The following is a 27,465-nucleotide window of genomic DNA, read 5'->3' on the forward strand; positions in this document are numbered from 1 at the left end:
GAGAGGAGTGAGTGGTGATAGTGAGAGGAGTGAGTGGTGATAGTGAGGGGAGTGAGTGGTGATAGTGAGGGGAGTGAGTGGTGATAGTGAGGGGAGTGAGGGGAGTGAGTGAGTGGTGATAGTGAGGGGAGTGAGGGGAGTGAGTGAGTGGTGAGAGTGAGAGGAGTGAGTGGTGATAGTGAGAGGAGTGAGTGGTGATAGTGAGGGGAGTGAGTGGTGATAGTGAGGGGAGTGAGTGGTGATAGTGAGGGGAGTGAGGGGAGTGAGTGAGTGGTGATAGTGAGGGGAGTGAGTGGTGATAGTGAGAGGAGTGAGTGGTGATAGTAAGGGGTGAGAGTGAGTGGTGATAGTGAGAGGAGTGAGTGGTGATAGTGAGGGGAGTGAGTGGTGATAGTAAGGGGTGAGAGTGAGTGGTGATAGTGAGGGGAGTGAGTGGTGATAGTGAGAGGAGTGAGTGGTGATAGTGAGGGGAGTGAGTGGTGATAGTGAGGGGAGTGAGTGAGTGGTGAGAGTGAGAGGAGTGAGTGGTGATAGTGAGAGGAGTGAGTGGTGATAGTGAGGGGAGTGAGTGGTGATAGTGAGGGGAGTGAGTGGTGATAGTGAGGGGAGTGAGGGGAGTGAGTGAGTGGTGATAGTGAGGGGAGTGAGTGGTGATAGTGAGAGGAGTGAGTGGTGATAGTAAGGGGTGAGAGTGAGTGGTGATAGTGAGAGGAGTGAGTGGTGATAGTGAGGGGAGTGAGTGGTGATAGTAAGGGGTGAGAGTGAGTGGTGATAGTGAGGGGAGTGAGTGGTGATAGTGAGAGGAGTGAGTGGTGATAGTGAGGGGAGTGAGTGGTGATAGTGAGGGGAGTGAGTGAGTGGTGATAGTGAGGGGAGTGAGTGGTGATAGTGAGGGGAGTGAGTGGTGATAGTGAGGGGAGTGAGTGGTGATAGTGAGAGGAGTGAGTGGTGATAGTGAGAGGAGTGAGTGGTGATAGTGAGGGGAGTGAGTGGTGATAGTGAGGGGAGTCAGTGGTGATAGTGAGGGGAGTGAGTGGTGATAGTGAGAGGAGTGAGTGGTGATAGTGAGGGGAGTGAGTGGTGATAGTGAGAGGAGTGAGTGGTGATAGTGAGAGGAGTGAGTGAGTGGTGATAGTAAGGAGTGAGAGTGAGTGGTGATAGTAAGGAGTGAGAGTGAGTGGCGATAGTAAGGAGTGAGAGTGAGTGGTGATAGTAAGGAGTGAGAGTGAGTGGTGATAGTAAGGGGAGTGAGTGAGTGAGTGGTGATAGTAAGGAGTGAGAGTGAGTGGTGAGAGAGAGAGGGAGTTCTATGACAGTCATGTTAGTGTGAGCTCCCAGATTTTCTTGTTGTTTTCTGGTTTTAAATAAGAGAAATCATAGAATAATATGAAGAAACTCTACATAAGGGATCAGTAAGTACGGATCTACAAAAAACAAGACTAAAAACAACAGAATCTGCAACAATTTAAAGGATTTCTTCATATAACTATAAGAGAGGACACATCCAGGCAGAACAGCTAACAGCAGAACTGAAGTCAGAGGAAACAGAGGAAAACTCATCTCCTACAGCAGCATTTACAATCAACAGCAGCACATCTGTGAGTGACATGTTTTGTTCACACAGTGGAGGAAAAAATTAAGAGTTTATTCACTTAAATGTACCTGTTTTTAAGTGATTTTTAATAACAAAGCTTAAGATAAGCTAAAGGCTAAAGCTAAATTGTCAGTTGACTTTTGAAAATAAACATTCTGTGAGAGACACTCATATGAGCATTCGAAATGAGCCAATCAGAAGAAGCGCTGCTCCCCCCTGCTGTCCTGAAGAGAGTGTGGCCTCACTCTGCAGTTCTGTACAGATCTGTACAATCACATACCCTTCTGAGATAAAGACTGACACCGCCCGAAAGCAGTTCAAACAGAAACTCCTGAAAGAGAAGCCGGAAACTCTGTTTGCAGATCTGTACAGGACCGGTCAGGTCAGCAACCTCATCTTCTACTCTGATCATCCCAGCTCGTGGCACAAAGCTCTGATCTCCCACTACCCCTCTGTGAAGAAGGAGGGCATCTGTAATGGGTGGAAGCTGAAAATCAAAGACCCCAATGACACAGAGACTGTGATGACCACTGTCAACATTTATAAGAACGGAACACTAATGATTCAGGGGAACCTCAGTGAGTTTCAGAAGAATTTTAATGGCCTTAAGGAGACTGCAGAGACAGAAAGACCATGTGACGCTCTGCAGGAAGAAGACTCTGCTCCCACACACAGCGCCACAGCACTGAACACTCACAAACAGGACAACACAGCAGAACCCTCAGATCAGGAACAGAGAGATTCTGAGCAAGACCAACACCCTTCACTCCACACCTCCATTACACTCATAAAGGAGCACTTTACACGACTAGAAGTGGAGCTGGTACACCTTCGGGAGATGGTTCTCAAACAACAGCAAGACAAAGAGCTGGAAAAGGACAGAGAGACCTACAGATCAGAGCTGGCTGAACTTAAAGAACAGGTGAAAGGACTACAAAAGAACAGAGAGGAGGACAGGGACAACACAAGAAGGAGATGGCTGCTCTAAGAGAGGAGCTGAGACAAAGAGATACCATAGTGCAGGGTCTGGAAGAACTGCTCCTTTCCCTACATCAGCAACAGAGTACTACAGCAGCAGAGATCTCCACCCAGGAGAACCTGTATGCCCAACCTCAAGCTTCCACCTCCACAAGCCCACAGCCACCTCCTCCCTCAACCTCCAACAACCTCCATCATCCTCCACCTTTAACCCCCACCGACTCACAGCAGCCTCCTCTTAACCAGCAGACACACCTGGAGCCAAGTGGTCAGGACACAAACATCAGTGAAAGAAGAACTACACAACATCTGGACATTGTACTTTTGATGGATTCCAATGGGAAGTTTATTGATGAGAAAAAGCTTTTCCCTAAACACACAGTGGCTAAAATTTGGTGTCCCAATACAAAAAGAGCACTGGAGCTACTGACAGAGGCAAAACTGGGCTCCCCAAAGCACATCATAATCCATACAGGAACAAATGACCTGAGGGCTCAGCAAGAGAGAGTGGCGTTATCCCTGAGAGCAGTTATAGAGAAGGCCTGCAACACTTTCCCTAACACAAAAACCATTGTCTCCACCCTGCTGCCTCGCAAGGACTTCTACCCACATACAATCCAGAACATTAACGCCATCATCTCCAGAGAGTGTGAGCTACGACCAAACACACACCTCGCCCACCACCCGACACTAGATACAACCTGCCTCTTTGACCAAGTCCATTTATTTAAAGAGGTAATTCCTGTGTTTGCCAAGACATTAAAGGACGTCACACTGGCCCGGAACATCACCACCGCCCAACGCAACACTGGACGAGGACAACAGTCCACACGGCTTTCAAGACCATCAACACGACCTGCAGAGGGACCACCTTTCCATCTGAGACCTCAGCAACATGGCCCTCATTATCCACTGCTACCAGACAGGATGAGGAGTCACCATGAATACCCTGGTCCCCCGTCAGCACCCTTACCTACTACAGGTACACAGAATGCACAACTGAACAAGAACCCAGCAATAGCACCTCAGCCCATCCAGATCAGTCCAGGAACTCTGACCTACGCCCAGGCAGTCAGCAGAGCAACAAACCCAATCACTTCTGAGCTTAAAGACATTCAGCAGATGCTCAAACACATCTGCACCCATCTGATGGGACACTGTCCGTGGTAAGAGGTACATTACCAATAAGGTAAAGGACATTATTTCACAGACTATTAAATTTAATCTCTGTACGGTAACTTAGATACACAAATGTAAAAAAAAAAGAAAGAAAAAAAATGTATTAGTGAGTACATGTTTTTGCATACTTATGTGTGTGTGTATGTGTATGTATATATATATGTATGTATGTGTGTGTGTATGTATGTATGTGTGTATGTATGTATATATGTGTATTCATATATGTGTGTATATATATATATATATTTATAATATTTATGTACTCAGTTTCATAATTTACCTATATACTTATTTATTTCCAATTTGTTCTCTTATTTTGAAACCCAGAAACAACATTTTTTTTTTTCACACAGAATGGCATCTTTTAGTATCTCTTCATGGAATGTGCAGGGTTTAAACTCATCTGTTTTTGGTGTAAAGAGCAAAAATCCAGATTTTTTGAGGGAAATAAGAGATGTGGATATATTAATTTTGCAGGAGACATGGTGTAGAGGAGATGAGCCCACTGGTTGTCCCCCAGGTTACAGGGAGTTAGTGGTTCCCTCTACTAAATTAAAAGGTATAACTCAGGGAAGAGACTCAGGAGGGATGCTTATTTGGTATAAATCTGAACTAATCAATTCTATTCAAAAGGTCAAAAAAGGAGAAAATCATCTCTGGATAAAAATTAATAAGCAGTTAACCTCAACCCCCCAAAATATACTTCTTTGTGCCATCTATATCCCCCCAGCAGAATCACCATACTTTAGTGTTGAAACCTTTCCAGATTTGGAGAAAGAGATCAGCCACTTCCAATCCCAAGGACACATCATCATCTGTGGAGACCTAAATGCTAGAACAGGATATCAGCCAGACTTTATCAGCCCTCACGGTGATCACTTTATAACAGGGACTAATATAAACTTCCCAGCCTCTTCCCCCAGAGAAAACTGTGACACATCTGTAAACGCTCACGGCAGGAACCTGCTGCAGCTCTGTAGAAGCCTGGGTCTGTGCATCATAAACGGACGGCTGCGAGGGGACTCCTTCGGTCAGTTCACCCACAGCTCGGCTCTGGGCAGCAGTACTGTGGATTACGCTATAACCGATCTGGACCCGGCCTTCCTGAGAGCCTTTACACTCAAGCCACTAACACCCCTTTCAGATCACAGCCAAATTACCCTATACCTGAACAGAACTATTACACATGACCACAGGAAACCCCCAAACAAACTGATCAAACTCAGACTTCCTGTCAGGTGGGATCAGGACAGTACAGATAAATATCTGCAGGCCACAAACAGCGAGGCAATCCAGACATGCCTCCATTCCTTTCTGTCAAACACCTTTCCCCAAAGTAAAGATGGTGTTGAAGTGGCTGTGGAAAACCTAAATAGAATCTTTGATCATGCAGCTCAAATATCAAATCTGTCCATCAAGAAACACAAATCCAGAATAGTCCAATCAAATCAATGGTTTGATCATGACTGCAAGATCAAGAGAAATGAAGTACGAAAATTATCCAATCAAAAACACAAGGAACCACATAATCAGGAATTACGCATTAAATACTGTGAGATACTGAGAGAATACAAACATACACTCAAAGCTAAAAAGTACAAACACACACAACAACAAATACACAACCTAGAGAATTCAATCAATTCCAATTCATTCTGGCACAACTGGAAATCCCTAAATAAAAACAAACAAGATGATTTAACAATTAATGACGGAGACATTTGGAGAAACCATTTTAAATCATTGTACAGTCGTCCATCATTAAATACAGCGCAAAAGAAAGTATCAAACAAACTAGAAACACTCCACACAGTAATCAAGGACTATCAAAACCCACTAGATTTCCCCATCACACAATCAGAGTTAGAGGAAAAACTCCGAGACCTCCAGCCCAGAAAAGCCTGCGGTACAGACGGCATCTTAAACGAAATGCTTTTAAACACAGATCCTAAATTTAAATTGGCCATTCTAAAACTCTTCAATCTTATTCTAAATACAGGACATTTCCCTTCTGTCTGGAACCAAGGTCTCATCACCCCCATATTCAAATCTGGTGATAAATATGATCCAAATAACTACAGAGGAATCTGTGTGAACAGCAACCTGGGTAAGGTCTTCTGTAGCATTCTCAATACTCGACTCACAGACTACCTCACTGACCATAACATCCTTAGCAGAACTCAGATCGGCTTCTTACCAAACCACCGAACGTCCGACCACATTTTCACCCTCCACACGCTCATCGATAAATATGTAAACCAGAACAAAGACACAATCTTCGCATGTTTTGTAGATTTCCAAAAAGCGTTTGATTCCATTTGGCACACAGGGTTATTCTTTAAACTTATAGAAAGTGGTGTGGGAGGGAAAGTGTATGACGTTATTAAATCAATGTATTCTCACAGTAATTGTGCAGTGAAAATTGGAACACAAAGGACAGAGTTTTTTCCACAGTCAAGAGGAGTACGACAGGGCTGCAGCCTCAGCCCCACACTCTTTAATATTTACATTAATGAACTGGCTGAAACATTAGAGCAGTGTGACTCAATACCCAGCCTCACTTTGGGGAATGCCAAAATCAAGTGCCTTCTATATGCAGACGACCTCGTCTTGCTGTCACCCACCAGAGAGGGTCTGCAAGAAAGCTTAAAAGTTCTGGAGAATTTCTGTCAAAACTGGGCTCTAGAAGTCAATCATCAAAAAACGAAAATAATGACCTTTCAGAGAAGATCTAAAAAACAACGGAATCACACTTTTACAATTAACAACACCAACATCCAACACACTAAATCATACACCTATCTGGGGATAACCATCAGCTCCACAGGAAGTTTTGGCTTGGCTGTGAAGGAACTCAGAGAGAAGGCGAGGAGAGCTCTATTTGCAATCAGAAAATCAATAAACTTTGAAATACCCATTACAATATGGATCAAACTTTTTAAATCTGTTATAGAACCAATAGCCCTGTATGGCAGTGAGGTGTGGGGACCCCTGGCACAAAACGACTTCACCAGTTGGGACAAACATCCGGTTGAAATTCTGCACACAGAATTTTGTAAGAGCATCCTGCACGTGCAGAGAAAGACCCCCAATAACGGCTGCAGGGCTGAGCTAGGTCAGTACCCCCTCCTCATCACCATACAGAAACGAGCTCTAAAATTCTGGAAGCACATAAAATCCAGTGACCCCCAGTCACTGCACTACCAAGCACTGTCCGAACAGGAACTCAACATTGAGCGGAGTCCCCTCAGCCAGCTGGTCCTCAACCTCAGTGACCTAAAACCCAACAACATTACTGATAACAGATATCCTCACCACACACTCACTCAGACCATCAGACCCAACCAAATCACAACCCAACAACAACAACACTACCTCACACACTGGACCCACACTACACAACAACAATCCAAACTGCAATGCTACACAGCCCTCAATCGTGATTACACACTGGCCCCATACCTCACAGTTCTCAGAGAGAGGTCACTGAGGAAGATCCTCACCAGGTACAGACTCAGTGAGCACAGTCTGGCTGTAGAAACTGGGCATCACAGACAGAGCTGGGCTCCCAGAGAGGCCAGGCTGTGCTCTCACTGTGATCTCGCAGTGGTGGAGACAGAGCTGCATTTCCTCACAGAATGTTCTAGATATGAGTCTGTGAGAACCCGGTTCTACCAGAGAACGAGCAGAGTCTGCCCTGAGTTCCAGCTCTGCTCAGACTCTGAGAAGCTCCAGTATATACTGGGAGAGAAGAGAGAGCTGATCACTCAGGCAGCTCGATATGTTACAGACTGTCACAACCTGAGGGACAAAACCACACAATATAAATTATTATAACTCATTTCTAATATTACTGATTCATTGATATTATTACACATTTATAAAGTCTCCACACTCTTATTTCCTTCTATTTGAATGATCATTAATAATAATTATAAGTGTTAATCCTGTAAATAATCATTTCTGTTGGTGTAATTGTATATATGTAATCTTTCTTTTAATTATTTATTATTAATTATTATTATTATTGTTTGTTTTCTGTTTCATGCTTTGGCAATAGTGTTGACTTTTACATTCATGCCAATAAAGCACTGTTGAATTGAATTGAGAGATAGAGTATAGAGATAAAGAGTGTCTAGGGGTAGAGTAGGAGAAGTAGAGTGCAAGAGAGATAGAGGTAGAGTAAGAGAGAGTATAGAATTAGAGTAAGAATATATATATATATTTATATATATAGAGAGAGTGTAGAAGTAGAGTAAGATAAGTAGAGTAAGAGAGGAAAAGATAGATAGAGAGATAGTGTATAGAGGTGTAGTAGAAGTAGAGTAAGAGAGAGAAAGAGTTAGGTAGAGTAGGAGAAGTAAAGTAAGAGAGGAAAAGAGAGAGAGATAGAGAGATAGTATAGAGGTAGAGTAGGTGAAGTAGAGGAAGAGAGAGAGAGTATAGAGGTAGAGTAGGAGAAGTAGAGTAAGAGAGGAAAAGAGAGATAGAGTTAGTAAAGGGTTAGAGTAGGAGAAGTAGAGTAGAGAAGAACAGAGAGAGAGATAGAGAGATAGTTTAGAGGGAGAGTAGGAGAAGTAGAGGAAGAGAGGAAAAGAGAGAGAGATAGAGAGATAGTATAGAGGTAGAGTAGGTGAAGTAGAGGAAGAGAGAGAGAGTATAGAGGTAGAGTAGGAGAAGTAGAGTAGAGAAGAAAAGAGAGAGATAGAGAGATAGTTTAGAGGTAGAGTAGGTGAAGTAGAGGAAGAGAGAGAGAGAGTATAGAGGTAGAGTAGGAGAAGTAGAGTAAGAGAGGAAAAGAGAGAGAGAGTTGGTATAGAGGGAGAGTAGGAGAAGTAGATGGAGAGAGGAAGAGAGAGAGAAAGAGTACAGAGGTAGAGTAGGAGAAGTAGAGTAAGAGAGAGAAAGAGAGGGATAGTATAGAGAGAGTAGGAGAAGTGGAGTAAGGGGTGAGGGTGAGTGGTGATAGTGAGGGGAGTGAGTGGTGATAGTGAGGGGTTAGAGTGAGTGGTGATAGTAAGGGGAGTGAGTGGTGATAGTAAGGGGTGAGAGTGAGTGGTGATAGTGAGGGGAGTGAGTGGTGATAGTGAGGGGAGTGAGTGGTGATAGTGAGGGGAGTGAGTGGTGATAGTAAGGAGTGAGAGTGAGTGGTGATAGTAAGGGGTGAAAGTGAGTGGTGATAGTGAGGGGAGTGAGTGGTGATAGTGAGGGGAGTGAGTGGTGATAGTGAGGGGAGTGAGTGGTGATAGTAAGGGGTTAGAGTGAGTGGTGATAGTAAGGGGAGTGAGTGGTGATAGTGAGAGGAGTGAGTGGTGATAGTAAGGGGTGAGAGTGAGTGGTGATAGTGAGGGGAGTGAGTGGTGATAGTGAGGGGAGTCAGTGGTGATAGTGAGGGGAGTGAGTGGTGATAGTGAGGGGAGTCAGTGGTGATAGTGAGGGGAGTGAGTGGTGATAGTGAGGGGAGTGAGTGGTGATAGTGAAGGGAGTGAGTGGTGGTAGTGAGAGGAGTGAGTGGTGATAGTGAGAGGAGTGAGTGGTGATAGTAAGGGGTGAGAGTGAGTGGTGATAGTGAGGGGAGTGAGTGGTGATAGTGAGGGGAGTGAGTGGTGATAGTGAGGGGAGTGAGTGGTGATAGTGAGAGGAGTGAGTGGTCATAGTAAGGGGTGAGAGTGAGTGGTGATAGTGAGGGGAGTGAGTGGTGATAGTGAGGGGAGTGAGTGGTGATAGTGAGGGGAGTCAGTGGTGATAGTGAGGGGAGTCAGTGGTGATAGTGAGGGGAGTGAGTGGTGATAGTGAGGGGAGTGAGTGGTGATAGTGAGGGGAGTGAGTGGTGATAGTGAGGGGAGTCAGTGGTGATAGTAAGGAGTGAGAGTGAGTGGTGATAGTGAGGGGAGTGAGTGGTGATAGTGAGGGGAGTGAGTGGTGATAGTGAGAGGAGTGAGTGGTGATAGTGAGAGGAGTGAGTGGTGATAGTAAGGGGTGAGAGTGAGTGGTGATAGTGAGGGGAGTGAGTGGTGATAGTAAGGGGTGAGAGTGAGTGGTGATAGTGAGGGGAGTGAGTGGTGATAGTGAGGGGAGTGAGTGGTGATAGTGAGAGGAGTGAGTGGTGATAGTGAGAGGAGTGAGTGGTGATAGTAAGGGGTGAGAGTGAGTGGTGATAGTGAGGGGAGTGAGTGGTGATAGTGAGGGGAGTGAGTGGTGATAGTGAGAGGAGTGAGTGGTGGTAGTGAGAGGAATGAGTGGTGATAGTAAGGGGTGAGAGTGAGTGGTGATAGTGAGAGGAGTGAGTGGTGATAGTGAGGAGTGAGAGTGATTGGTGATAGTGAGAGGAGTGAGTGATGATAGTAAGGGGTGAGAGTGAGTGGTGATAGTGAGAGGAGTGAGTGGTGATAGTAAGGGGTGAGAGTGAGTGGTGATAGTGAGAGGAGTGAGTGGTGATAGTGAGGGGAGTGAGTGGTGATAGTAAGGGGTGAGAGTGAGTGGTGATAGTGAGAGGAGTGAGTGGTGATAATAAGGGGTGAGAGTGAGTGGTGATAGTGAGAGGAGTGAGTGGTGATAGTGAGAGGAGTGAGTGGTGATAGTGAGGGGAGTGAGTGGTGATAGTAAGGGGTGAGAGTGAGTGGTGATAGTGAGAGGAGTGAGTGGTGATAGTGAGGGGAGTGAGTGGTGATAGTAAGGGGTGAGAGTGAGTGGTGATAGTGAGGGGAGTGAGTGGTGATAGTGAGAGGAGTGAGTGGTGATAGTGAGAGGAGTGAGTGGTGATAGTAAGGGGTGAGAGTGAGTGGTGATAGTGAGAGGAGTGAGTGGTGATAGTGAGAGGAGTGAGTGGTGATAGTGAGGGGAGTGAGTGGTGATAGTGAGGAGTGAGAGTGAGTGGTGATAGTGAGAGAAGTGAGTGGTGATAGTGAGGGGAGTGAGTGGTGATAGTAAGGTGTGAGAGTGAGTGGTGATAGTAAGGGGTGAGAGTGAGTGGTGATAGTAAAGGGGTGAGAGTGAGTGGTGATAGTGAGGGGAGTGAGTGGTTATAGTGAGAGGAGTGAGTGGTGATAGTGAGAGGAGTGAGTGGTGATAGTAAGGGGTGAGAGTGAGTGGTGATAGTGAGAGGAGTGAGTGGTGATAGTAAGGGGTGAGAGTGAGTGGTGATAGTGAGGGGAGTGAGTGGTGATAGTAAGGGGTGAGAGTGAGTGGTGATAGTAAGGGGTGAGAGTGAGTGGTGATAGTAAGGAGTGAGTGGTGATAGTGAGAGGAGTGAGTGGTGATAGTGAGAGGAGTGAGTGGTGATAGTGAGAGGAGTGAGTGGTGATAGTAAGGGGTGAGAGTGAGTGGTGATAGTGAGGGGAGTGAGTGGTGATAGTAAGGGGTGAGAGTGAGTGGTGATAGTGAGAGGAGTGAGTGGTGATAGTGAGGGGAGTGAGTGGTGATAGTAAAGGGGTGAGAGTGAGTGGTGATAGTGAGAGGAGTGAGTGGTGATAGTGAGGGGAGTGAGTGGTGATAGTGAGGGGAGTGAGTGGTTATAGTGAGAGGAGTGAGTGGTGATAGTGAGAGGAGTGAGTGGTGATAGTAAGGGGTGAGAGTGAGTGGTGATAGTAAGGGGTGAGAGTGAGTGGTGATAGTGAGAGGAGTGAGTGGTGATAGTGAGGGGAGTGAGTGGTGATAGTAAGGGGTGAGAGGAGTGGTGATAGTGAGAGGAGTGAGTGGTGATAGTGAGAGGAGTGAGTGGTGATAGTAAGGGGTGAGAGGAGTGGTGATAGTGAGAGGAGTGAGTGGTGATAGTAAGGGGTGAGAGTGAGTGGTGATAGTGAGGGGAGTGAGTGGTGATAGTGAGGGGAGTGAGTGGTGATAGTGAGGGGAGTGAGTGTTGATAGTGAGAGGAGTGAGTGGTGAGAGTGAGAGGAGTGAGTGGTGATAGTGAGGGGAGTGAGTGGTGATAGTAAGGGGTGAGAGTGAGTGGTGATAGTGAGGGGAGTGAGTGGTGATAGTGAGGGGAGTGAGTGGTGATAGTGAGGGGAGTGAGTGTTGATAGTGAGAGGAGTGAGTGGTGAGAGTGAGAGGAGTGAGTGGTGATAGTAAGGGGTGAGAGTGAGTGGTGATAGTGAGGGGAGTGAGTGGTGATAGTGAGGGGAGTGAGTGGTGATAGTGAGAGGAGTGAGTGGTGATAGTAAGGGGTGAGAGTGAGTGGTGATAGTGAGGGGAGTGAGTGGTGATAGTGAGGGGAGTGAGTGGTGATAGTAAGGTGTGAGAGTGAGTGGTGATAGTAAGGGGTGAGAGTGAGTGGTGATAGTAAAGGGGTGAGAGTGAGTGGTGATAGTGAGGGGAGTGAGTGGTTATAGTGAGAGGAGTGAGTGGTGATAGTGAGAGGAGTGAGTGGTGATAGTAAGGGGTGAGAGTGAGTGGTGATAGTGAGAGGAGTGAGTGGTGATAGTAAGGGGTGAGAGTGAGTGGTGATAGTGAGGGGAGTGAGTGGTGATAGTAAGGGGTGAGAGTGAGTGGTGATAGTAAGGGGTGAGAGTGAGTGGTGATAGTAAGGAGTGAGTGGTGATAGTGAGAGGAGTGAGTGGTGATAGTGAGAGGAGTGAGTGGTGATAGTGAGAGGAGTGAGTGGTGATAGTAAGGGGTGAGAGTGAGTGGTGATAGTGAGGGGAGTGAGTGGTGATAGTAAGGGGTGAGAGTGAGTGGTGATAGTGAGAGGAGTGAGTGGTGATAGTGAGGGGAGTGAGTGGTGATAGTAAAGGGGTGAGAGTGAGTGGTGATAGTGAGAGGAGTGAGTGGTGATAGTGAGGGGAGTGAGTGGTGATAGTGAGGGGAGTGAGTGGTTATAGTGAGAGGAGTGAGTGGTGATAGTGAGAGGAGTGAGTGGTGATAGTAAGGGGTGAGAGTGAGTGGTGATAGTAAGGGGTGAGAGTGAGTGGTGATAGTGAGAGGAGTGAGTGGTGATAGTGAGGGGAGTGAGTGGTGATAGTAAGGGGTGAGAGGAGTGGTGATAGTGAGAGGAGTGAGTGGTGATAGTGAGAGGAGTGAGTGGTGATAGTAAGGGGTGAGAGGAGTGGTGATAGTGAGAGGAGTGAGTGGTGATAGTAAGGGGTGAGAGTGAGTGGTGATAGTGAGGGGAGTGAGTGGTGATAGTGAGGGGAGTGAGTGGTGATAGTGAGGGGAGTGAGTGTTGATAGTGAGAGGAGTGAGTGGTGAGAGTGAGAGGAGTGAGTGGTGATAGTGAGGGGAGTGAGTGGTGATAGTAAGGGGTGAGAGTGAGTGGTGATAGTGAGGGGAGTGAGTGGTGATAGTGAGGGGAGTGAGTGGTGATAGTGAGGGGAGTGAGTGTTGATAGTGAGAGGAGTGAGTGGTGAGAGTGAGAGGAGTGAGTGGTGATAGTAAGGGGTGAGAGTGAGTGGTGATAGTGAGGGGAGTGAGTGGTGATAGTGAGGGGAGTGAGTGGTGATAGTGAGGGGAGTGAGTGTTGATAGTGAGAGGAGTGAGTGGTGATAGTGAGGGGAGTGAGTGATGATAGTGAGGGGAGTGAGTGTTGATAGTGAGAGGAGTGAGTGGTGATAGTAAGGGGTGAGAGTGAGTGGTGATAGTGAGGGGAGTGAGTGGTGATAGTGAGGGGAGTGAGTGGTGATAGTGAGGGGAGTGAGTGTTGATAGTGAGAGGAGTGAGTGGTGATAGTGAGGGGAGTGAGTGATGATAGTGAGAGGAGTGAGTGGTGATAGTGAGGGGAGTGAGTGGTGATAGTAAGGGGTGAGAGTGAGTGGTGATAGTGAGAGGAGTGAGTGGTGATAGTGAGAGGAGTGAGTGGTGATAGTAAGGGGTGAGAGGAGTGAGCTGAGGAGCTGAGCTTGCAGATGTTCTCACAGACGTTTTTAAAATGTCTCTGAGCTCTGCTGTGCACTCAGCCCCATCATCATGAAGGGTTTTAATAGGCAGAACCCAGTGGAGTGAGAGTTACCTGGCTGCCTGAGCGTCGTCCACCTGATCCTGATACTCCATCAGCTCTATAATCACACTCTGATCTGTCTGAGAGTGAACAAACACCTCCTGATTATCAGGAACCTCCCTCAGCTCACTGCAGAGAGAGAGAGAGAGAGAGAGAGAGAGAGAGATACAGAAAGAGAGATTTTTTTATTTACAGGTGAATTTATTAACAGACTGCATTTCCACACTCCATATTTAGTATATTTTTCTCTAATCTGTTGAATTCAGTAAATAACAGTGAACAAGCTGTATGGTGTACTGGAGTGTGTTAGAGTGTACAGGAGTGTCTCTGTAGAGGATGTTTTTATTTACACGCTTATTAGAACGTGTGTGTGTGTGTGTGTGTGTGTGTGTGTGTGTGTGTGTGTGTGTGTGTGTGTGTGTGTGTGCAGATCAGGTGTGCTGTACCTGACGTCTGTGGCGTTGGAGGGGATGAGTGCTGATAAAGCTCCTCCGAAGAGTGGGCGGGCCATGACGGGTCAGCACTCACCTGTGCAGGTAGACTCACCTGTATATGAAGAATTATTCAAGAGAATAATTATTCTAAAATACTCAGGATAGAGATTTAATATCTAGAGGCTGATTATGAGGAAAGTGTGTGGAGCTACTCCAGACTGGATCCACCTGATTCTGGATCATCAGTTTATATCAGACGGTTTCTGATCGTATTTACTGTCTGAAGTTTCTCCTGATCATAAAGTATCTGGATGAACGTTTGGGAGAGTCTGTAGCTCCTTCAACCACAGAGTTCTGTATTTAACTAACTGAAAAATGTATCTATATATTTATTATTTTCAAATCAATTCAAATTGACTTATTTCACACTTTTTACTGATCTCCAGTTGAGTCTTACTGACAGCAACAATTTTCCAACAGCATAACAACCACCCGAGATACCATAGTAACCAAAATAACACAAAACTGTTACTTTGTTTCGATTTGGAATTGGAATCACATTGATCTGGTCCACCTTAAAAACTGAATCAGTTACCGCAGTCTCGCTCCGGCGCTGGACTGAAACCGAACTCTCCAAAAACACATTAAAACACTTTAAATCCTGTAAAACATTTTACCTTCACAGATAAAAAGCCTGTTTAGTAACTTTAGCTTAGCCGCAGCTAGCTAACAGCGCTGCGGATTCCAGGAACTGGCGTCACTCTGTTCTTTCAGAATAAAAGTCGCGCCCTCTGATATTTCTGTTTAAGTACTTATTTATTTACTGTATTTATATTTGTGTTTTCTTAATATTATAAGAAATTAATGAATGAATAAAGAACGTAGATCTGTAATTTAATACTGCTGATTAAATGGTATATATAAAATAACATATATTTATATTAACATATGCTTTATAATAAATCTCTAATAAGCACATTAGGAAAGAAGCACATTTACAAATCTTGTAGAATATTAATAATTTATAAAAAATAAAGTCAATTTAAAACGGTTAGCGCTGTATAAAAATACGATGCTTAAATAATAGTGGTTTAGTTTAGTGGTTTAGTGTATCAGCAATATTGAATAATTAAATGTGTTTAAAATAATAAATCTTCTGCTAATGTTCTTTCAGATCTACAACTTCCATTTTAAAATGACTTTTATTTTGAAATTTAAAGCTAAGCTGTTAAAAGGGTTTTCTTCTGTTAGTTGTTTATAGGAATACTTAATTAAAAAAATATTAAGTAAAGATTATTTAATTTAAACTCTGCAATTCTTTAATCCTATCAGCAGGGGGCGCTGTAGAGCTGTGTGCTTAAATTTTGATTCCTAAAATAGTAAAAACTGAATTAATATGAATGATTTAAACAGTATGAACAGCCTGGTGGAGATGATCTTCGAGGTCTTTAGGCTGTTCTGCTCTGGGTACCGTCAGATCCATCAGATCCATCAGATCCAGCTGATCCAGAGCTCTGGACTGATCTTCAGTTTTCTCCAGTTCAGCCAGTCGAGCTGAGATGAATCCAGCAGTTCAGCAGCAGCACCGGAGTAAAGAGCTGAACACATAAAAAACAACTGTGATCTGATGGTACCAGTTCAGCTAGTATTACAGTTAGTGTGTGTGTGTGTGTGCTGAGAAGTGTGACAGGCTCTGTGACAGATTTACACTAATCACCTGTAGTAGAACACACACACACACACACACACACACACACACCCACAGCCCACCCTTATTACATCCCTCACAGAGCGAGAGAGGGAGAGAGAAGAGAGGATGAGAGAGTGAGAAGGAGAGAACGGTTGTCAGTGGAGTTAAACTGAAAGGTTCTGCTGTTGAGGTTCTGCGGTTCTTAATGGCTGAACTTTGAGGAGTGTTTTAGTGAGAGGAACACCAACACAGGTGAGAAGCACTGTGTGTATGTGTGTGTGTGTGTGTGTGTGTGTGTGTATGTGTGTGTGTCAAAGAGAAAGTGAGAGATACAAAACACTGTAATAAGTGTGTGTGCATTAAGAGTGTGTGCAGTGAGAGTGAGTGCATTAAGAGTGAGTGCAGTGAGTGTGACAGTTTGTGCAGTGAGTGTGTGCAGTGAGAGTGAGTGTGTGCAGTGAGTGTGTGCAGTGAGTGTGACAGTTTGTGCAGTGAGTGTGTGCAGTGAGAGTGAGTGTGTGCAGTGAGTGTGTGCAGTGAGTGTGACAGTTTGTGCAGTGAGTGTGTGCAGTGAGAGTGAGTGCAGTGAGTGTGCAGTGAGTGTGACAGTTTGTGCAGTGAGTGTGTGCAGTGAGAGTGAGTGTGTGCAGTGAGTGTGACAGTTTGTGCAGTGAGTGTGTGCAGTGAGAGTGAGTGCAGTGAGAGTGAGTGCAATGAGAGTGTGTGCAGTGAGAGTGTGTGCAGTGAGTGTGTGCAGTGAGTGAGTGTGTGCAGTGAGAGTGTGTGCAGTGAGAGTGTGTGCAGTGAGAGTGTGTGCAGTGAGAGTGAGTGTGTGCAGTGAGAGTGTGTGCAGTGAGAGTGAGTGTGTGCAGTGAGAGTGAGTGTGTGCAGTGAGAGTGAGTGTGTGCAGTGAGAGTGAGTGTGTGCAATGAGTGAGTGTGTGCAGTGAGAGTGAGTGTGTGCAGTGAGAGTGAGTGTGTGCAGTGAGAGTGAGTGTGTGCAGTGAGTGAGTGTGTGCAGTGAGAGTGTGTGTGTGCAGTGAGAGTGAGTGTGTGCAGTGAGAGTGAGTACAGTGAGAGTGAGTGTGTGCAGTGAGAGTGAGTGTGTGCAGTGAGAGTGAGTGTGTGCAGTGAGTGAGTGTGTGCAGTGAGAGTGAGTGTGTGCAGTGAGAGTGAGTGTGTGCAGTGAGAGTGAGTGTGTGCAGTGAGAGTGAGTGTGTGCAGTGAGAGTGAGTGCAGTGAGAGTGAGTGTGTGCAGTGAGAGTGAGTGAGTGCAGTGAGTGAGTGTGTGCAGTGAGAGTGAGTGTGTGCAGTGAGAGTGAGTGTGTGCAGTGAGTGTGTGCAGTGAGAGTGAGTGTGTGCAGTGAGAGTGAGTGTGTGCAGTGAGAGTGAGTGTGTGCAGTGAGAGTGAGTGTGTGCAGTGAGAGTGTGTGTGCAGTGAGAGTGAGTGTGTGCAGTGAGAGTGAGTGTGTGCAGTGAGTGAGTGTGTGCAGTGAGAGTGAGTGTGTGCAGTGAGTGAGTGTGTGCAGTGAGAGTGTGTGTGTGCAGTGAGAGTGAGTGTGTGCAGTGAGAGTGAGTACAGTGAGAGTGAGTGTGTGCAGTGAGTGAGTGTGTGCAGTGAGAGTGAGTGTGTGCAGTGAGAGTGAGTGTGTGCAGTGAGAGTGTGTGTGTGCAGTGAGTGAGTGTGTGCAGTGAGAGTGAGTACAGTGAGAGTGAGTGTGTGCAGTGAGAGTGAGTGTGTGCAGTGAGAGTGTGTGCAGTGAGAGTGAGTGTGTGCAGTGAGAGTGAGTGTGTGCAGTGAGAGTGTGTGCAGTGAGAGTGAGTGCAGTGAGAGTGAGTGTGTGCAGTGAGAGTGAGTGTGTGCAGTGAGTGAGTGTGTGCAGTGAGAGTGAGTGCAGTGAGAGTGAGTGTGTGCAGTGAGAGTGAGTGTGTGCAGTGAGTGAGTGTGTGCAGTGAGAGTGAGTGCAGTGAGAGTGAGTGTGTGCAGTGAGAGTGAGTGTGTGCAGTGAGTGAGTGTGTGCAGTGAGAGTGTGTGCAGTGAGAGTGAGTGCAGTGAGAGTGAGTGTGTGCAGTGAGAGTGAGTGTGTGCAGTGAGAGTGAGTGTGTGCAGTGAGAGTGAGTGTGTGCAGTGAGAGTGAGTGTGTGCAGTGAGTGAGTGTGTGCAGTGAGAGTGAGTGTGTGCAGTGAGAGTGAGTGTGTGCAGTGAGAGTGAGTGTGTGCAGTGAGTGTGTGCAGTGAGAGTGTGTGTGTGCAGTGAGAGTGAGTGTGTGCAGTGAGAGTGAGTACAGTGAGAGTGAGTGTGTGCAGTGAGAGTGTGTGCAGTGAGAGTGAGTACAGTGAGAGTGAGTGTGTGCAGTGAGAGTGAGTCATTTAATTAGATGAAGTTCAGTTGAAGTTTTTCTGTACAGAACCTGCAGCCCAATCTAAAGTCAGATACAGTATCTCTGTTTCACTCTTTCTGTCTCTCACTCTCTTTCTCTCTGCGTCTCTGTCTCTCTCTCTCTCTGTCTTTCTCTCTGCGTCTGCCTGTCTGTCTTTCTCTCTGTCTCTCTCTCTGCATCTCTCTGTCTCTCTCTCTCTGTCTTTCTCTCTGCGTCTGCCTGTCTGTCTTCCTCTCTGTCTCTCTCTCTATCTCTGTCTGCGTCTGCCTGTCTCTCTTCCTCTCTGTCTCTCTCTCTCTCTCTGCATCTGTCTCTCTGTCTGTCTCTCTCTCCTGGGTAAGATTTAGAGTTGTGGTCAGGTCAGGTGCCAGAAAAGGGAGCAGTGGTTTTAAACCCCTACAGGGATCAATTAGAGCAGAATTAGTGTTGGTTAATCAATTATCTGGCGAAGAGGCCGGAGGGGGATTAAAGCCTCGCCTGGTTTTAAACAGGATCCATGGCCTCGCTTACAGATCCAGATCAACCCGCCAGCACTAATCCTTCCTGTGGAAACACAGGCCTGATTCACCTCAGATTCACTGCAGAAACACAAACTGAAATGATCTGTACTGGTTTTCACTGTCAGGTTAAACCAGTAGGTTGCAGTGAGACACCTTGAGAACTGATTGCAGGGTACTGGTTTACTTCCACTATGAACACTGTTGGTTCTGTAACAAAACCTTTCCTCACCTCCAGGTCCAGTCATGGATATTGGTGGGCTGGAGACGGTGGTGGCCAACTCGGCCTATGTGTCGGCCCGTGGGAGTGTTGACGCCACCGCCGCCGCAACTATGCGGGACAAGAAGTACCGAGCCAAGCTGATCCTGCCCCACATCAGGGAGTGTGAACACATGAAGACCACGGTGGACTCGGCCTTCGACAGCATGTGCGTCCGCCAGCCCATCGGCAAGCGCCTCTTCCAGCAGTACCTGGCCAGCGAGGCAGCCCACAAAAATTCTGAAGAGTTCTGGAAGGACGTGGAAGAATACCTCATGGCCCAGGAGCAGGACCGTGCACAGAAAGCCCAGAAAATGGTCAACAAGTACTTTGAATCCAGCTCCAAGACCTTCTGCAGCTTCCTGGAGGAGAAGGCCATCAGCAGAGTAAAGGAGGACCTCAAGAACACCCGAGGAGACCTTTTTAAAGAGAGTGAGCAGCTGCTGCTGAAGCACCTGGAGGCTAAAGCGCTGGCTGGCTTTAAGAGCAGCATGTACTTCCTGCGCTACGTCCAGTTTAAGTGGCTGGAGGGCCAGTCGGTCACAGAGGACTGGTTCATGGAGTTTCGTGTGCTGGGAAAAGGGGGGTTTGGGGAGGTCCACGCCTGCCAGATGAAGGCCACGGGAAAGATGTACGCCAACAAAAAGCTAAACAAGAAAAGGTTGAAGAAACGTAAAGGTTATGATGTAAGAACTTTACCCTTACTACCCGATTACTCCACCACTCCACCAGAGCTCCCCCTCAAACACAGCAAAGAAATATCATTCTATATTTTTTTCTGTAGAGAGAGAGAGAGAGAGAGAGCTGAAATAAGATTAGCTGAGTTACCTGAGAGGAGGGTATTAGCCAGCTCTAATCATGTTGTATTGGCTTCAGAGCAAAGAGGCTTTCTTCCAGAATACAACACAAATCAGCCTAACCAGCAACATCGAGACAGAGAGAGAGAGAGAGAAAGAGAGTGATGGAGAGGCAGAAAGAGAGTGAGTGATGGAGAGATAGGAACAGAGACAGAGAGACAGAGATAGAGACAGAGGGATAGAAGTGGAAAACTCTGATTAAGAAATAAACAAAAAATCATCCAGGGATTTACGCTGCTTGGGAGCAAAATCCTGGGTAAGATTTCTGATTTTAGATCTTCATCAGAAATCCAGAGCACAGATCAAAATGACTCCATTGAAAAAATGTTATCTTTAACTAAAATAATCCAGAATTCATAAATCTGAAACATAGTATTACCACCCTCATGTTTAACAATTGGAATGAGGTTCTTGTGTTGGAAGACAGTGTTTTGTTTTTTGATTAAACCACAAAGTGTCTTCCAGCATTTTGATCAGTCTTCAGATGAGTAGTGGATCCTTCTCTCTATCTTGTTATGTGAAGAATTCAACCTTTTTTTCTCAATCAATGGATATAAAACAAATAGGTTTTACATAATGTCTTTATTTAGGCAAATGTCACTTTAAATTTATATAGAAATACAGACATCTTTCTAGAGGCACTGAAACTCTATTTCTATACGGGTCTATATAGCCTGAACCCAACTCACCTGAATATGACTGATCTCACCTTAACTTACCTGTCCCCAACTCACCTGATCAAGACTGACCCAATCCCAACTTACCTGAATATCCAATCTCCTGAAAGTTGCTTATCAGAGCCAAGCTCATTTACATGACCCTTACTCACCTGACCCCCATTTACCTGACCCTTAAACTCTTCACCACTCACCTGACTCCCATTTACCTGACTCTCAAACACTTCACCATCACCTGACCCCCATTTACCTGACCCTTAAACTCTTTACCATCACCTGACCCCCATTTACCTGACCCTCAAACACTTCACCATCACCTGACCCCCATTTACCTGACCCTTAAACTCTTTACCATCACCTGACACCCATTTACCTGACCCTCAAACACTTCACCATCACCTGACCCCCATTTACCTGACCCTCAAACTCTTGGGCGGGGTTTATGGGTGTAGTGGGCAGAGTTGTGTATGTGGAGTGGGCAGAGTTGTGTGTGTGGAGTGGGCAGAGTTGTGTGTGTGGAGTGGGCGGGGTTTATGGGTGTAGTGGGCAGTTGTGTAGGTGTAGTGGGCAGAGTTGTGTATGTGGAGTGGGCAGAGTTGTGTGTGTGGAGTGGGCGGGGTTTATGGGTGTAGTGGGCAGTTGTGTAGGTGGAGTGGGCAGAGTTGTGTAGGTGGAGTGGGCAGAGTTGTGTAGGTGGAGTGGGCGGGGTTTATGGGTGTAGTGGGCAGTTGTGTAGGTGGAGTGGGCAGAGTTGTGTATGTGGAGTGGGCAGAGTTGTGTGTGTGGAGTGGGCGGGGTTTATGGGTGTAGTGGGCAGTTGTGTAGGTGTAGTGGGCAGAGTTGTGTATGTGGAGTGGGCAGAGTTGTGTAGGTGGAGTGGGCGGGGTTTATGGGTGTAGTGGGCAGTTGTGTAGGTGTAGTGGGCAGAGTTGTGTATGTGGAGTGGGCAGAGTTGTGTGTGTGGAGTGGGCGGGGTTTATGGGTGTAGTGGGCAGAGCGTTAACGCCACTGTGTTGTCTCTCAGGGGGCGATGATTGAGAAGCGGATCTTGGCGAAAGTCCACAGCCGCTTTATCGTCACGCTGGCCTATGCCTTCCAGACCAAGACTGACCTCTGCCTGGTGATGACCATCATGAACGGAGGAGACCTCAGGTACCTCTCATCATCCATTCATTTATTCATCCGACACACTCATAGAATGTGCTAACCGTGGGCGGGGCCAAACTGACCAGAGGTTTCTGAGTATCTGTATTTCCATCAACCTACTGACCTCCACTAGCATGATCCTTGTGTACCTGACAGCTGGACTCAGATCAGAATTGGGTCTGTGTGCAGAAAGAGGCTCTTTTAATTCTGCTATTGAAGCTCATGAATCATTAATCATCAATCATCAATCAATTGTCATCATTATTTCTTGTTTTTTGCTCTGATGTCTGCAGGCCTCTGCCGCTCTGTTGCTGCATTCTCTAGAGTTTTGGCTCCTGCAGCAGTTTTTTAAAAGTACCCAAAAAACACACCATGTGTGGAGTAATGTGCAGCACCGCTCTGATAGGGGGCAGTATAATTTTATCCAGAGCTCTTACAGGTGAATGATGATCCACAGGTAGGAGAATGTGGAGTTTAATTAGTGAGTGAGTTTGTCCAGCAGTCAGATCTGAACCTTAGTTTGCAATGGGGGCGGGGCCAGTGTTGGTATGGACCTTACATCGACCAATGAGAGGCTTGTGATTTCAGAATTTGACTCAGAACAGCATGTTGAAGGTCCATTACACTGAAGGACCCTCTCAGTATTACCCATAATACCCCTCTCTCCTGTCTCAGGTATCACATGTACAACGTAGACGAGAAGAACCCAGGCTTTAATGAGACGCGAGCTTGTTTTTACACCGCCCAGATCATCTGCGGCCTGGAGCACCTCCACCAGCATCGTATCGTCTACAGAGACCTTAAACCAGAGAACGTCCTGCTGGATGATGCAGGTACACACAAACTCCCGCGCATACACACTATACACACACACACACACACACACACACACTCCATCTAGAGGGGTTTTCTAACAAACCCTAACAGCCATCCAAGAACTCAACAACAGGCAAAATGAATGTCGAACTCCTTTTTGGAGCTCTTGCTGGTAAATGATGTTCCACAGGTTTAGAGTTCAGAGTCTAACCCAAGAATCAAACCTGGTGTTGTTACCCACTACTCCTGCTTTCATCTAGTCAACACACTAAAGCCTGGCCTTCAGGAGATCTCTGAAGATATTCTGTGATATCTGGTCAAAGAGTAATGTTGTAGTAGATCCTGTAACAAGTCCTGTCCATGAACATCATTTATGAGTTTTGAACTTACGACCCTGTTTCCGGTTCTCCGGTTGTCCTTCCTTTTACACGTTAGGTACTGACCACCGCATACGAGGAATACCCCACACCACCTGCCTGATGTTTTGGACAGTCTGATTTAGGTCAAAGTGTCTCAAATTCCTAAACTTGTCCTGAATGTTCACCTGCCCAATAAATCCATCCCTCAACAAAACGGTGTGAGCAACGCCAGAAGAGGGGGAAACACGCCGGTGTGCTAGCCAGGCTAAAGGCTAATGCAAAGCGACCGCTGATTCCGTCGCTTTTTCTGCCTAACGTCCGCTCTCTGGATAACAATCTGGACCTGCTGCAGCTGAGGATAAGTGTTTCTGAGGAGATGAGGAACTGCGCTGTGATTTGTCTCACGGAAACCTGGCTGAACCAGACCATGCCGGACTCAGCCTTCCAGCTCGCCCTCACTATCTGCCTCGTGAGTTTTCGGCGGTGTTCGTGATTGCTGTTTACATAGCATCGGATGCTAATGCTAACAACGCGCTAAAAGAGCTTTATGACAATAACACCCCCCGCTGCGACACTCCAAACCCACGCCTAAGACCACCACTGTGTGGCCCAGTGACGGCGCCGCTGTGCTGCAGGACTGCTTTGACTGCACAGACTGGCAGGTCTTCAGGGAGGCTGCTGAGTGTGAGGGAGAGCTGGATCTGGAGGAATACACATCTGCTGTTCTCGGGTACATCAGCAAGTGTGTGGAGGATGTCTCTACCACCAGGACTGTGACTTGCTACCTGTTTTGTTCTATTCTATTTTCATTGTGTTCTTTTTTTTTGTAATCTTATTTTATCTATATGATCTATTTTAATAACAGCTCTTGGGTGTAATCTGGATCATGAGATCACAATGTCTTTGCACCTCATGAACCACATGTGATGTGAATGACAATAAAATATTCCTTGAATCCTCGAATCCTTGAATGCTCTATAGAGATGTTAGCTAGCATGCTAACCATGTTAATGGAATGTGTTTTGGAACATGATTGTATCAGTTTATGTAGACAGTGGTTCTTTAGGATAGTGCTGACAGTAAGTTAATGTCAGGAAATGCAGGAGCAGGGAGAGGACATGGAGAGCATACGCAAATGTATGGGAGACGGGAACAGTGACTGGGCAGGGGACTGGACAAAGGACTGGACAGGTGAAGGTACATAAAAGAAGAACAAAGACTGGACAGGCAATGGACACAGTCACTGGAAAAGTGACATAAACGAGGGCAGGGAGTGAACTAGACTGGATGGGGAACTGGGATAAATACATGAACAGGGACAGATATATGAGAGTCGTGGACATGGGAGTCGCTGAGACAGAGGTATGGGTATGGAGACCAGCGCTGCCGCTGTCTTTAGAGCCACGGGTATGGGACTGGTGCTGCTGCTGCTTCCGTCAATCGTTGCCGCAGGTACACTGCCGTGGTCATCAGAGCTGAGGCTGCTGGCACTGCAGCAGAAGCCTGGACTGTAAGGTGGAACGGGGAAGGTAGCACTGCCCCCAGAGGAAGGGGTCTGGGAGTTGGGGTTGGCACAGGAAAGAAGTCCTCCTCATAGCTGGACACATGTGAGACCCCACTGCATTCTACCGTACTATACTCCTACATGTTTATAATAAAACCCTTCTCCACTTCTCTTTCAGGACATGTCCGTCTGTCAGATCTTGGTTTGGCTGTGGAGATTTTGCCTGGAAAAGATAAAACTACTGGATACGCCGGAACACCAGGTTACAGATCCATCACCAGATCAATCACCAGAACCATCAGCTCTACCAGCTTTAATAATCAGTATTAACACCATCACTCTCTCTCTCTCTCTGTTTCTGTGTCTCTCTCTCTGTTTCTCTCTGTCTGTCTCTTTCTCTCTTTCTGTGTCTCTCTGTCTCTCTCTCTCTTTCTGTGTCTCTCTCTGTCTGTCTCTCTCTCTGTCTCTCTTTCTGTGTCTCTCTCTGTGTCTCTCTCTGTCTCTCTCTCTGTTTCTGTGTCTCTCTGTCTCTGTGTCTCTCTCTGTCTCTGTGTCTCTCTCTCTGTGTCTCTCTTTCTGTGTCTCTCTCTGTCTCTCTCTCTCTCTCTCTGTCTCTCTCTGTTTCTGTGTCTCTCTGTCTCGCTCTCTGTTTCTGTGTCTCTCTGTTTCTGTGTCTCTCTCTGTTTCTCTCTCTGTCTGTCTCTCTCTGTGTCTCTCGGTCTCTGTGTCTCTCTCTCTGTTTCTGTGTCTCTCTGTTTCTGTGTCTCTCTCTCTCTGTCTCTCTCTCTCTCTGTCTCTCTCTCAGGGTTCATGGCTCCAGAGTTGCTGCAGCAGAAGGAGTATGATTACAGTGTTGATTATTTTACTCTGGGAGTGACGCTGTATGAGATGGTGGCGGCTAAGGGACCGTTCAGAGTTCGAGGGGAACAGGTACACAGGCACACACACACTATACACACACACACACACACACACACACACACTCTGAGTTGGTGGAGTGCTCAGGGTGAGCTGGTGAGGTTCTGTGGTTCTGTTCAGGTGGAGAACACGGAAGTGACCCGGCGGATCCTGAGCGACCCGGTGTCGTATCCCCCCTCCTTCAGTACAGAGCTGAAGAATATCTGCGAGGGACTGATGGAGAAAGATCCAGAGAAACGACTCGGCTTCAAAAACAACGACTGCTCTGAGCTGAAGAACCACACCTACTTTAAGGAGCTGAACTGGGGCCGGCTGGAGGCGGGTACGAGGCTCCGCCCTGCAGATATGGCTCAGCGCTACGCAGCTAGCTTAATTTTAGCACATGGAACCTGGGGTTTAACTCTGTTACATTACATTACATGTTGCATTACAACAGTAGCATGTTAGCACCCTCTGAACGCTAAAGTTAATGAGCTTCTTATTCATTTGGTTTCTGTTCCACCTTAAATAGTACCACCTTAAGTAGTAATGTATAAAAATGTAACGGAAAGTTAATGTAAAGTTCCTATAAGATAGTGTTTTCTGTGTGATAACTGTTAAGTTAGCCTAGTTGCTTGTAGCTTAGGAATGTGTTTATCAGTGTTTAGCTAAATTAATGTAAACTGATCAAACTCTCACTTCTCTCTACTTCCCCCCCAGGAATGCTGCCCCCACCATTTGTCCCAGACCCAAAGATGGTGTACGCTAAGAACATAGACGACGTGGGGGCATTCAGCACGGTGAAGGGCGTGGTCATCGACACTAAAGATAACGAGTTTTATGACGAGTTCTCCTCGGGGAACATCCCGATCCCCTGGCAAGAGGAGATGATCGAGACCGGGGTGTTCGGAGAAATGAACGTCTGGGGAGAAAATGGAAAACTGCCCCGAGACCTCGACCCCAACTTCGTAGAGGCTAAAGGAGGGGGGTGTGTCCTATTGTGAGAAAAGAGGGAGGGAGAGAGAGAGAGAGAGAGAGAGAGAGAGAGAGAGAGAGAAAGAGAAAGAGTGTGTATCAGGGCTTTATCTGATCGTTTTTTAATAATTTACTAAACAACATGAACTAGAGCGGAGTGTCTAGAACATTCCTACCTGTTCGATTTCTTAAAGACCCCCTGGATGAGCCTAAAGACCAGTGAAAGAAAGAGGGTTCCTGAACTGTACCTTTAGCTAAAAGAAACAAGTGGTTTCCTGTGTATTGCTAGAGTTCTCATGGTACCTCAGGTTGTTGCTACGGGGTTGCTGAGTGGTTGATTTGGCACCCCACAGGGCTGCTAGAACGCACAAACCTTTACCCAACAGGTCAATCAAAAACAATAACCGGATTCCAGACATGACTCGGACTTTACCCGGACTTTTCCTGGACCTTTAGCACAGAGTTCGGATAATGAGCTCCTGAGGGACAATCAGGGCTGAGGGCCTCGATCAAGGGTCCAACAGCTTGGTGAACCAGGGTATCAAACCCACAACCTTTTGATCAGTAACTCTGTTCTCTAAGTGTTTACGGCCCAAAAACCTGCACGACTCTCCAGAGATTAATAGAATTACCTGCATATCTGATCACACTTCATATCAGAACCAGAGAATTCCAGCATATCAGGACCTGTCCCTCAGGAGAGAGAGGAGGAGCGCTGGGGACACAGAGGGAAGGAGGGGAATGAAGGAATGGAGGGATAGAGGGAAGGAGGGGGATGAAGGGATGGAGGGATAGAGGGAAGGAGGGGGATGAAGGGATGGAGAGACAGAGGGAAGGAGAAGGATGAAGGGATGGAGGGACAGAGGGAAGGAGGGGGATGAAGGGATGGAGGGACAGAGGGAAGGAGGGGGATGAAGGGATGGAGGGACAGAGGGAAGGAGGGGGATGAAGGGATGCAGGGACAGAGGGAAGGAGGGGGATGAAGGGATGCAGGGACAGAGGGAAGGAGGGGGATGAAGGGATGGAGGGATAGAGGGAAGGAGGGGGATGAAGGGATGGAGGGATAGAGGGAAGGAGGGGGATGAAGGGATGGAGGGATAGAGGGAAGGAGGGGGATGAAGGGATGGAGAGACAGAGGGAAGGAGAAGGATGAAGGGATGGAGAGACAGAGGGAAGGAGAAGGATGAAGGGATGGAGGGACAGAGGGAAGGAGGGGGATGAAGGGATGGAGGGACAGAGGGAAGGAGGGGGATGAAGGGATGGAGGGACAGAGGGAAGGAGGGGGATGAAGG

The 27,465-nt window shown here is 46.7% G+C and overlaps 2 protein-coding genes across 4 annotated transcripts in view; one reads left to right on the top strand and one right to left on the bottom strand.

Annotated features, from left to right (window-relative positions):
- The window catches only part of rangrf (RAN guanine nucleotide release factor), a 37,412-nt gene extending 22,510 nt beyond the window's left edge, over positions 1–14,902 (bottom strand). The window contains exons 1-3 of one of the 3 annotated variants that reach the window (XM_049481890.1): positions 14,794–14,902; positions 14,129–14,228; positions 13,695–13,811 (exon numbers count right to left, since the gene is read on the bottom strand). In XM_049481890.1, coding sequence (XP_049337847.1) covers positions 13,695–13,811; positions 14,129–14,193 — 182 coding nt within the window. In that variant the 5' untranslated portion in view covers positions 14,194–14,228; positions 14,794–14,902. Of the gene's footprint in view, positions 1–13,694; positions 13,812–14,128; positions 14,229–14,690 lie in introns of all 3 variants that reach the window. The other 2 variants (XM_049481923.1, XM_049481974.1) reach the window with 2 other exon arrangements.
- A 479-nt stretch (positions 14,903–15,381) lies between these two features.
- grk1b (G protein-coupled receptor kinase 1 b) lies at positions 15,382–26,906 on the top strand. Its single transcript, XM_007242780.3, has 8 exons — positions 15,382–16,058; positions 18,922–19,628; positions 21,501–21,628; positions 22,298–22,455; positions 24,480–24,563; positions 25,107–25,231; positions 25,340–25,541; positions 25,919–26,906. Exons 2-8 carry the CDS (start codon positions 18,930–18,932, stop codon positions 26,200–26,202), a joined length of 1,680 nt encoding a protein of 559 aa, XP_007242842.3. The 5' UTR covers positions 15,382–16,058; positions 18,922–18,929; the 3' UTR covers positions 26,203–26,906.
- The last annotated feature ends 559 nt before the right edge of the window (positions 26,907–27,465 follow it).

Source organism: Astyanax mexicanus, chromosome 1, assembly GCF_023375975.1.
Source record: "Astyanax mexicanus isolate ESR-SI-001 chromosome 1, AstMex3_surface, whole genome shotgun sequence".
Classification (NCBI taxonomy): domain Eukaryota; kingdom Metazoa; phylum Chordata; class Actinopteri; order Characiformes; family Acestrorhamphidae; genus Astyanax; species Astyanax mexicanus.